The 12,101-nt window shown below is 43.5% G+C and overlaps 1 protein-coding gene across 2 annotated transcripts in view; it reads right to left on the bottom strand.

Annotated features, from left to right (window-relative positions):
* The window catches only part of ZCCHC24 (zinc finger CCHC-type containing 24), a 110,548-nt gene extending 98,692 nt beyond the window's left edge, over positions 1–11,856 (bottom strand). The window contains exon 1 of one of the 2 annotated variants that reach the window (XM_064662563.1): positions 11,408–11,856. In XM_064662563.1, the coding sequence (XP_064518633.1) occupies positions 11,408–11,647 (240 nt within the window). In that variant the 5' untranslated portion in view covers positions 11,648–11,856. The remainder of the gene's footprint in view (positions 1–11,407) is intronic. The other variant, XM_064662562.1, reaches the window with a different exon arrangement.
* Between the last annotated feature and the right edge of the window lie 245 nt (positions 11,857–12,101).

Raw genomic sequence — 12,101 nt, 5'->3', positions numbered from 1 at the left:
GAGTTAAATTTAAGTCAACAGGCACCATGGCTCTTTGAAGCCCGTTGGAAAAGGCAGGTTGGGCTGCCCTGTCATCAGTGTGGAAAAAGTAAGGTTTGCATATACTGTAAATTGCAAACATTCTCAAGGCTCTATGATGGTAACCAGACTAGGCATGCAAATTATTAGCCCTGCACTGAAATGTCAAAAGGTGCTAAAGTTATCAGCTTGAATTTTCGTGAAGCTAAGAAGTGAGTGCATCCCTGTGCTGTGTCATGGATATAACAGTAGGATAGCCAAACCCTCGCTCAGTTGCTATTTTTGTGTTTGAGGAGAGGGAAATCTGAGCTACCCAAACAGTAATTCAGTGGCTTGTACATGCTAATACACAAAACCTGAGGGCCTATATCTTTCTCTTCTCTCCTAGTGTCCTAAGGCTTGCTTTTCTCATGGGGTTTATCCACAGGGCTATGTAGTATGTGTGAAAGCACAACAGTTGCACCTGAGGATGACCACGTGTGGATATAAGCACTTCAGATCTGTGACTTTTCTGTGTTTCAGCTCTTTATAAGTGATCAAGTGGTTTTGTCCCCAAAGAAAACATCTAATGCAGAATCATAGAATAGAATCATAGAATTGTTTAGGCTGGAAAAGACCTTTAAGATCATCATCAATGTTTATGGCCAACCCCAAATCCTTCTGAAAACAGAGGGATTAAATGAAAATACTGTAATAAATTTAGTTGTATTAATTTGAGCCAGAAGAAACAGAGAAGTTTAATTACCAAGGCTGAACTGGAAAACCTCAAAAACTGCTCCTGTATAGCTTGTGTCTGCTTTAACTCCTCTGATAAATTGGATACTATTACAAAAAAAAGCTTAAGAGTTTGCTCAGTAACATTTTATCATCAGAGAACTGCAAGCCAAGCTCATCACTCAGTGAAGAAAATGTTTGCCTGGAGAAAGGAAAAAAAGACTTGGGTTTTTGTTTCCTTCTGAAATCAACATTTAAGTCAGCTGTCAAAAAATCTGGTCTTTGGGCTGACTTCAGTAAAATCTGAATTGCTCAAGTTCCTCATATAAAACCACAGATAAATGCAGATTAGCCAAGTAAACCTTAATACATTCCCGGCTAGTTACATTAGCCAAGTATACCTTAATTCATCCTTCTTCTGTAGGGGGTTTTAGGTAAATACATGTTTATGTTAAATTGCTAACACTAATGCCTACTTATAAATATTTTCAGATAGATGGCACTAGGACTTTCCTTTTGCAGAAACAGTATCTTAAGGAAACAACCGTGAATGCTGTGTGACCTGCTAGTGGTTGTGAAGCTAGTCATTGAAGGGCGACAAATCTTTACTCTAGCAGACAGATCTCTCTAATCTAGTTATTCCAAATCTGACAGTTTGGCTGGTTGTGGCTTCTCAGGATGTAATTGCTGAGATTCTGCAGAACAGCAAGTGGGTGCAACACCCTATCTGTACATGACTGGTACAGTTCACAGCAAGGCTGGAGACCAACACCACCTTGCCTTGCTTTACATCTGCTGGTCTTTAACATGTTGATCCAAAGAATTCGATAAGTTTCACAAATCTTTAGATGTTAAAAAACATACCTCTCCCTGTCTACTATACAGTGGTATAGAAGTAATGCTGACAGTTAAGAAGTTGCTCAGTCACCATCTCCAGGCTTGCTGGAGCTTGCGTAGGTCTTTTGGCTCTCTCCTAGCAGTGTGATCCTCCTTATTTCAGCCTCAGGAAGGGTTTGCTGTCGATGTTAGTGAGAACACTCATTTTACACAATGTATGGGGACATCACAAAAAGTCTTTAAAGGCAAGTGTGGAAGAGGACAGAGATTTGCTCTGGTCAAAGGTGTGCAGTCTTGGAGGAACTTTCTAAATCTTGAATCTTGCACCAATTCTGCAGGGATCCTTTTCATCCACTAAATGCCAAACAACTGCCCACTTATGCTAAAGAGAAGCTCTAACACATGAGCACTATATTAGGGAGACCATTCACGTGGCAAATTACTTTAACACATCCCCACAGGAGCCTTCATTTCTCGGCCTATCCCTTGCCTGCCTGAAGCTGGGTTTCCCCCCACCAACAACTTCCCTGACCTTTCTGAGGCCACAGGGAGGGCCTTTGCCATGCACCTCCATCCTACTGCCTCCTCACACTGCTGACAAACAAGCCACTCTGGTTGAGACAGGGTTCTTGGGTGAGGAGGAGGTTATGAAGGTTGTATGGCATAAAGTGAGGGGAGAAACGGATGGACATGTTTTGATCCCTGCACTTTCTGTTAACATCTCTGTTTCCTGCAGGAAATCTTGTCTCAATCTGACCTGCAGTTTGGAAAACAAGAGTCGGGTTTCCTCTCGTTTGGTGGCTCTTTTGACACTCCAAACATAAGAAAAATAACACCCGGAAATAGATATGTGCCTGTTCAAGACAAACTTAGGAAAGCATTTACCTCCTGTGCAGCTCTTGCATGATGAAAGGTTTTGCTAAGAAATGTCCATTTTGGGTTAAACAGAACCGTAAGTCTGAGACAGTTTTGTTTATATCATTTACATTCAGTAATGCCTTCTTGGCACAGAAACCTCTGCAATGCCTGCCAAAGTTTAAAAGAGGCAAAGCTAAGGTCGCTGTCAGAGGTAGAAACAATACATCATCTGCCCAGAACGGGCCCCTCGCAATGCGCTCAGGGCCTCAGTTCCTGCACTCATGGGAAGACAAAAACTTTTATTAAATTGAATATAGTGAGGAAAATAAATTATTTCTATATACTAAATGACAGGCTGGAATTTCATTCTGTGACTCCAGCTTTTAGACAGTTTTATCTACATTTAAAGCCACCCTCTTCATCAATTGTGATACAGCACAGCTTGAAGTGTGATCTGAGCAATTAAACCTAAAACATCACAATCTGCTTCAGATAAATTATAAAATAACAATTGAGTAATCTGGTTTCCAAAGAGATTTAAGGATTTTTTTTCCCCCCTAAGTTGGGACTATTAGAGGAATGAATCTATTACTCTATTAATTTCAGTTTCAACATATGTTTGAGAAAGATGCTTATATAAGAATGCCTCTTTATTTCAAGGATCAGTGATGCTCAAACCCTCTTAAAAACTCTTGCTAGTCCTCCATTTTCAGGATGCAATGACTGTACAATAGTTCCTTTGCTATCCTTTCAGCCACAGATATCCACAGCCCTAATGACTACTTACAAATAGTTGCCCAGCAGGCTGTCTTAGTGTGAAGAAATATCGGCTCCAACTCCCCCTGCTACAATCACTTAGACACCTGGAGCTCCTAGTAGCAAGAGAAATCTCTGAGAGCAAGCTGATTCCATTTAAGTGTTTGCTTAGTTGGCAGTTAGCTGGATGAAGTGTAAATAAATATCTGTATTTCCAGATACCTGTGATTCTTCTATGTAGGGTACTGCACTTCTGTTGATTCAAAAGAGACACCCAATCCTGCCACGTGCAGGGAGTAGTGGTGGGTGGCCATTTAATATAGCAGGAACATATTCCTGCTTGGCATATGAGCTCAAGTCCTGGATCATGAGGGCATTTGCTAATCTTAAACTAAATCTGTAGAAACACAAAATGTATTTCTTTAGACACGGGTTTGGAGACCAGTATTTCCTATCAGCAGCAGTTGAAAGAGCTAAGAAAAAAGATCTACAAGAGGCTTCTTAAAATTCCTCTTTGTCAAAATATTGGACTTGTTAGTATTTGCTTATACCAAAACACACAACAGAAAGAAATGGGTTAGGATTGTAACATTAAAACTTAAAACCTACCAAAACTCCCCACAGCTGTGCTGGTCTGGCTAGACAATAAGGGACATGGACAAAGCCCAAGACTCACATCCCTGCATTTATTCTGCTTTCCCCAGGTGAACCTGTCTATAATTTTAGGTTCTGCTTTTAGTAGATCACAGATTGCTTGTAATCATTCTGAGAATAAAAACCAACCTTCAGGAAAAAAGAAGTGATCTAAGTTTTGACACATAGGAAATACTGTCTGTCTGAATTATGTCAGCACTACTTTAAGATCTTAATAGCTTTGCAAAACGTAATTAGTTCCTTTGATCCATTATAACTACTCTGGAACCCACACGGAACCTACGTAAACTGCCATGAAGCAAACACTTACATTCTCCTCATTTAATTTAATCATTTAATTGTGGCTTTCTGAAGGAGGAAGAAGAGCAATCCAGCAGAGTAGCAAAATGGGCATCAGGCTGCGGCAATTTTTCTGAGGAAAAGAAACTGGGGAAAGGTACAGATATTAACTGTGACATATTATTAATCAGTTCAGAAACTTGAAGGTGACACCCAGTATCACTTTTTAGGTAGCATTTATATGTATGCATCTAGTTTGGCTAACAGGACACACTTGCTTTTGTTTCTATGCAAATGCATAGTATCAGTATTCTATGATTTGGCTTTCTAATATCTGTGCCTGCATCTTTTTGCAACTGCACTGTGTCACTGGTTTTCATGCTTCTTAAAGTAGCACAGAAAAGATTCTCTGGTCTTAGATTTAAATTTCACTTAAATCAAGTTTCAGAGTCCTTTTATGGCCCACTTAAACTCTGATCTAGAAAACTTTTCTCTGCATTAATCCTCACATTGTATCTGTCAATAACATGCAATATTTTGATAAAAGTTTCTTGTTATTTATCTTGTGCAAGTCCACAAAATCCCCCAAATAATCAACAAAACAAAAAAGGCCTGGGGGGGAGGGTGTGTGTGTGTTGGGAGGAAGAGGGGGATTGGCTTATGGATAAAAGCAGTTGAGTACACATCTTGGTTATTTAATTTGTTCCATACACTTCATAAATTAATATATTGGTTCAAGTCAGACTTAGTTGTCTGATCATTTGTGTAGTTCATTGGAGAAGGATCGTCCTTTTCTATTCTGAATAACCGAGTCTGTGTCTGCAGAGCAAAAGAGGAATGGATGAAAAATCATTACCCAACACACAGTTACATCACCCCTTTGTTTGGGTGCTTTGGCATGGAAGACACTGTAAACGCATAAAAAACTGTAAATGAAAGCTCTGTGTATAAAATATAATTGTAACAAGAATTCTATGTGCTTTTGCCTCCAATTATAGGTTGGGGTGATTTTTTATGTATTGCCTGACGAGTTTTTCAAGATGTGGATGTTTTTGTGAGGCAGAAAGTGCATGCCAGTGCTTCCCTCAATGAGGAGTTTGCATAAACACAAAATCCCAAGTGATTTAAAGGAGTTGGCAATGATTTTCAACTAATCAGGAATAATATATATAATTGGTCTATCTTCTATTACTTTTTTTTTCTTCAACCTATCAAAAAGAAGTCAACAGTAAAGCAGAAAGCCCATATCCCTCTCCTAGAAGACTTGATTTACTTTCAGCAATTAGTATTTTAGTTGTTGCCAGCTTTCCAAACATGGTTCTGATTTTTATGTGAAAACAAGTAGCTGCAGAAGACTATGGTGGATAACACTTCCGTAGTAATGAACTGAAGCCCAGCTGTAAGTCATGCTCGAAGTAGTTAAAGCCTGAGGTAGGGCAGGTGTGCTGCAGAGCTACAGCAGCATTTGCTGGGAGTGGGGGCAGTTTGTGGGTAAGGAACAACACAAGAGGTTCTAGCTGTTGGAATAAATTCAACACAACTTTTTCTTATTACTTCTGGGAGCTTTCTGCTGTTCTTGTTCAGGTAAGGAAGCCAGAGTAAAAGCAACGTAATTGTATTTAGAATGCTTGCTTAAGTGAACCAAATTTGGCTCTTGCGTACTTCCCCCTGCAATCAAATTGCTATTAGGTAATTCAGCCTCATTGTGAAGAGTAAGAAAAGAGTATCTACCATATGCAGTACAGTGCATTTATAAAAACCACGCAAACAAAAAACTTAGTCCTGGAGAACAGAGAAATCTAAAGCCATACCCAGGCAATACAAATGGAACAGTGTAATTTGGACGATAACTTCAGTTTCACACTTCTTATACAAGATATAGATCTTATTTTCAGACTCCACTTCCTAAAATACATTCACATATGGGTTTTTTTCTTCCCTGGCGAAAGAGGGTGTTTTCCAAAGACTACAGAAGTAGCAAAGCAGGAGGCCATGGCTGCAGAAATAAAAACGGGGAGCAAAAGAGAATGACTGTAGACATAAACCCCTGAATTTCTGCATTTTAAAGCCTATGTTCATGTGGAATTGGAAACAAAATAGCTGTTAGCACAAATACCTGTAATAGGATCTGAGATTTTGAGACCAGAATAGAGTGGGCTGTGAAAGCTGCACTTCATGTGCTGAGGCAGTATCATCAAAAGGGCTCTGGAGCTGGCTGTGTGGGAGGATGGAGGAGGCTGCTGTTGCCAAGATCTCCAAATGCATATTGTCCTCTGATTAACATAGACATTCAGTTCCCTGGGATCTCTTACGAGGACCAATGTGAGAATTGTCATTTAACTTCCTGAAAAGCAGTTTGAAATTACTTGACTGGCACTTTTAAGTAGTCACAAAATATCTGTAGTGTACAGTCACCCTGAGGCAGAGAGCACAAACTCCTCCAATGCTGGAATTGTTGTGCTAGTGCCTTTTAAATAAAGTTTGAAGAAGGATAAGGGCACTGAAATGTTAGTACTTGCACAAAGAATAGTGAGAAAAATGAAAATGAGGAAATCGATCAAATAATCACCATTAAAGGATAATTTCATGTACTGCAGGCATCACTGTGGTACTCTATCAATAACTATGCTTAATAAGAAGAGATAATACTGTGGTTCTTTAGACTGCAAGTGAGAAAGCAAGAAGTCCTGACTTAGGAGCCTAGCACATTAAGCACTCTGTGGATCAAAAACATGGTCTATGTTAGAACAACTGTATTAATTTTGTATTACATAAACAAATCAGATATGTTTTGGAGCATATGGCAATCTCTGCTAATCTGCATCTCTGTTGTGCTTGCCCCCAGACCATACTGGTTGTGAGCAGCCTCTTATAAGGTGTTTTGTCCTCTCTTTTAAATCTTTCGATCATGGCTGTTTTCAGAGATATTGCACTTAATTTAGTGGGTCAATGGCCTGATCTGGTATAGCAATCCATATACTCCTCTGATACTATGAGAATGGAGATTTTTCTAATCTTATAATCATCCTCCAAATTAATTCATCTAGGACAAATCTTCTTCATCAAATACCACTCTAGTGTCTATCCCTCTAATTCTATGAAAGACAGATGTAAAATATATTTTCTGTAGAACTGCCAACTTCCTTCCCTACATTTTTTGTTCTTGACAGTGTTTTATAGGTTTTTGTTGCTAACTTACGAATGTTATTGTCTTCTTTGGGAAGCTACCTAATCTATCCCAGTATCTATCCCAGTGCTGTAGACCTGCTTCAGTTTCACAGGGATTTGAATGTTAGTTTCCACAGCACACTCTGTAAACTTTTTAACTCCACTGATTTTCTTTTCAAGCGAGTAATCCATACCTTACTGTTGTAAACTGAACTATCTTGTGTTCTCTCACAATTAGTTTCCCTCTTGCTTATAAGGGCTGGATCTGGAAGTCTGTGAGTCAGAAACATTAACTACTTCTTGAAAAAGGTGATTTTTTTCTAATCTGGTGTATGCAGTTATTTGTGCTTAAATAAAATATGGTTTAGATTCAGAAAGCGGTTGCCATAGAGGTTTCTAGAAGGAATTTCCCTCTTGAAAGACACACAGAGTACTGCACATGGGCAAAGAATTCATTAGGACACAGGCTCCTTCTCACAGGTTGTGCTGCAATTAGCACTCTGAGTTCTGAGAAACACACTTAACTATTATAATATGATAATTTCTAGTTACTGGTCACTGTCTCTTCTTGACCAAAGCTAGCATTGACTTGGTATGACCAAAGACAGTGTTGACCTGGTAGGATGCCTCCTGTGAGTATAGAAAAATACCGTATGAGTCTCTTACCCCTTATTCTAGGTTTCTCAATTATATCCCTCAATGACAAAGCCACAGATACCTGGCTGTGTCTCAAAGGCATTAAATTCCATGTAACCAGCCCCACAACAAAGCCTCAAATACTTGGCTCTGATGGATGGTGTTATAATGAGGGTGGAGCTCAGTTCAATGGCCAATTTATTGCATCTTAATGTTCTAACATGCTTTCATTTCATATCTAGGACAATAAACGCTGCAGTAAAGTTTGGTTTAAAGCAGGTCTGTTTTGCAAAATGAGTCTTGCGTATGGAACAAAACACTCTTTGTTGCTTTACTGTTGAAACCTTTATTATTGCTTTTTTTCCCTGGTACAATGGGCTTTTATGCACCAAACAGCTGTGTTCATCATGTTTATTTAGAAGGCATCCATTGTAGTGGAAAAAGTCTGGAGGACAAAAATCTTGGTGAAGTACAAGACTACTCTGTGGGTGCTGGCACTTTTATTTTTTTCTGTCCTGTTCCTTTGGTCAGTATGCAAGTCACATACACAGGCACTGCCATGCAGACTTTCAAACCTGGTATAATAGCAACTTTTCACAAGCGCTGTGTCTTATTGCAAGTGTTGTCCTCCAGAAATTTTCAATCGCAATGCAACATACAGAAGGCAGGACTATTTTACACCCTATGATCCTATCATTTCTCAATCTGTTGCTATTTTGGCCCCTCATTAGGTCACTTTCCAAATATTGTGTACAGCTATGTGTCAATCATTGTCACAGCTCGGCTCCAGCCTAAGCCAACCCAGGACAAAACTGTGAGGAAAAAAAAAAAAAGCCAACCAAAGCAAGCACTGTGTAGAAAACAGTCAACAGTTTAACTGTGGAAAGCTATGTGTTGTTCCAAAGATAGCATAAGCCCACTTGATGCAAAAGCAGCATGCAGTACTAATGTGCTCCAAAATAATTTTACGCAGTTGAAATATGTAGTGTATACCCAATGGCATCTGCAAATAAACAGATGTTAGAATCTCAAGAATTAAGAGCATGACATTGTCGGAAACTCTTGGGTGACTCCTGCCAAAGAGAAGTCTAGTTTCCAGTCTCTGGAAAGAACAGAGTACCTAATATATTGACAGAACTTCTTCTGAACAACAGTATCTCTAGCACCTTCTAAACCCTTGAATGAAAGCTGCTGTGTAAGCAGGCAGTGTTAGCCTGGGGAACTAATGGGTTTCTTACTTCCTTCAGGCTATATCCAGAAGGGTAAAAGCACTCCCATGTCCCCTTCCCTCTTTTCAGGTTACCATGTAGTTACACATAGTTCAGGTAAATACTGGAAACACAGAAGTGTCTCTATCAGTCGCATAGTCAATGCTATTGTCACAGGCTGGAAAGTGAACTGGAACAAACTAACGTGCTTGATCTTTTAAAAATATTAAAATATCTGTATAGAATGAAATGGCTTATTTCCTGAATGGTGAATGCTCTTGGCTTTCTACAGAGCCAGCATTCTTAGTTGTTGTTCATGTGCCTCAGGAAACCGTAACGAGGTTAAAAAAGGCAGAATAAAGTTGCATCCATACAGTGTATGGATGATAGGAATCTATTCAGAAATGCAGCAAAGGTGACTTCTAGGATCCAAAAGCAGTGCAGCCGAGGAGAGGCTGCAAAGGGGCTGACTGCGTGGAGCCGAGGCAGGGGCCTGGGGAAGGCCTGGCATACCAGGGAAATGATTTTCCAGAATAAAGGAGAAAAGTTTTGGGGAAAAAAGTGGAAAGAAATGTGAGCTAAGTGGAAAGGGAGTGTGACAAAAGGATTAGCCCCTACTTGCACACAGTATAGTAGAAGCAGAAAATGAACTCTGAGAACTGTGGGGAAAAGAAAACTGTTTCTCAGAGACTGTTTCAAAGGCTTCCTGAATGCAGCCACCATTTACTTGTTTCTTCCTTTTTCTCCCAGGAAGAAAAAGGACCCACTGTGAGCAGAAAATGTATCCAGACTTGAACAAACACAGGCTTGAACGAGTCCCACTCTGGAGTCCATGTAAGGCCAAACTCCTGGAGTCTTGTTGCTACTTGGGCACCACAAAGCTCGTAAGCCAAGCAGAAAGGGGCAAAATCTACTATTTGCTGCCAACAGGTAGGTAGCTAATAGTTTAAATTGCACCCCCGCTAGTCTTTTTCCAAAATCAATGTGCTTGCTAAGTCTGTGTGTTTTTAAACTGCCTATGCCGTGTCGACCTTCATAAGACTAGGTACATCAGTTTGAACAGGTTGCAAACTATATACTCTCAAAAACAGTGCCTATTTTGAGACTGGATGTGCTCTGTGAAAGAAGAAAGTTTCGAATTAAGGGGAAAAGAATGTGTGTGTATACCTCTGGTTCTTAACTGTTAGCAGCTATAATTTGAGACCAGTTGGGGAATTTGATTTGGTTTTAATTAATAACCCCATCCCTCTGCTGACAGAACAGGAATGTGTATTTTGACTGAGAATACATTTCAAATCGATATTTAACACAAATGGCGCTGGAAGGACTCTGAAATGTCATTCTGTGGGAAGTGCCAGAGCAGGCAGGGATGCATAGTCCATCTAACCCTCGTCAAACAGAGCCACTGTTGAATGCCTCCGGCAAGAGTCCCACAGTAGGGTGCAAAACTGTAGCTGGATCTTTTCTGGAGAGGCTGTGAGCTGTGGTGTGTGAGGTGCCACCTTGCAGTATCTCCGCACATGTGAAATCCCTCCAATGCAGAAGTGCTTGACCTCAACAACTTCCTGTGACAGGGAGTTCCACAGCGAATTGTCTTCGCATACCCTAGTTTTTTAGCTTCCTTCCCTCTGGTTTCATTTAGTCTTGTTCTTGCGTTACGAAATGCGCACAAAACTTTTTCACTGCTTTTGTCACGTTCCTGTTTATATCTCTTCCTTTCAAACAGTGCCGGCCTCATCTCTCTTACAAGCGACACGTATTCTCGTAGCAAGCTTTTTAAACATCACTTTGAAGGAAAAGAAAAAAGAAAGGAGGGGGAGGGGGCGGCGGCGGTGGTATTTTTGCACATTATGACGGATGTGGCACTTTCTGCGCGTCCTGCCCCCCGTCCCGCTGGCCGCGTCCCGGCCGCGCACGGGAAATCGGTGTAACCATTGACCAGACTGTCAACACGGGCGCCCCGCGCCGCCGGCGGGCGGCGGGAGGAGGCGGCGGCTGCGCCAATGCCGCGGCCGCGGCGGCGCCTCGCCCCGGCCCGTTAGCGGGACGGGCAGCGAGGGAGCGCCCGGCGGGAAGGGGCCGGGAAGGAGGAGCAGGAGAAGGAGCCGGCGCGGGCGGCCGGGCCGCCCCGGCCGAGCGGGGCGCGGAGCGGGGCTGCCCCGTGCCGCGGGCGGGCTCGGTCCCGGCTCGGGGAAGGGGGCAGGAGGCTGCCGAGGCATCATGGCGGTTGTGTCCCGGGGGGGCCGGGGGCTGCGCGCCGGGCGGCGGGGCGGACTCACCTCGCTCCGCTGGAGCTGGAAGAAGCTGTTGAGATAGCTGGAGCTGAGCGAGGAGCCCAGCTCCGGGGTGCTCTTGGTGTAGCCGAGGTCGGGGTGCTGGGACGAGGAGGGCTCGGGTCTGAAGGCATCGAAGGCGCTGGCCTGGTGCGTGTCTTGTAGCGAGAGATAGACCCAGTTGAGGAGCTGGGCGGGCTGGTACACGGACGCGGCGCTGGTGTCGATGGTTGACAACAAGCTCATCTTTCCCCCCGGCTCTGCCGGCGCGGCTGGCCCCGCGGTGCCGCTCTCGCTCCCCCCGCTCCGGCAGCGCCGCTCTCCCGTCCCTGCCCGGGGCGCTTCCTCTCGGCCGCCCGAGGAGCGGACAGGACGGGCCGGGCCGGGGGCTCGCAGCCGCGCCCCGCGCCGCTCTCGCTCCCCTAAGGCCGGCGGCGCCCGCCCAGCCCCAGCGCTCCGCGCAGCACGGGCATCGCTGCCGCCGCCCGCGGGCTCCGCACGAAACTTTCTGCGCGCTCCCTCCCTCCCGCCCAGCCGCTGCCTGCCCCGCTATCTGTCTTTATTCCCAGTCCCGCAGGCAGCGGCGGGGAGGGGCTGCGGGCGCTCCGGCGGCGGCGCCGCGCCCCCATAGGCCTCCCGGCCGCCGCGGGGGTGCAGGGGCGTCCCGGCGCCGCTCCGCCCCCGCCCTGCCCCTGCGAGC

The sequence above is a fragment of the Pseudopipra pipra genome, chromosome 8 (assembly GCF_036250125.1).
Source record: "Pseudopipra pipra isolate bDixPip1 chromosome 8, bDixPip1.hap1, whole genome shotgun sequence".
NCBI lineage: Eukaryota > Metazoa > Chordata > Aves > Passeriformes > Pipridae > Pseudopipra > Pseudopipra pipra.
Note: the sequence above shows the minus strand (reverse complement) of the source record. Positions and strands in the feature narration are given on the sequence as shown.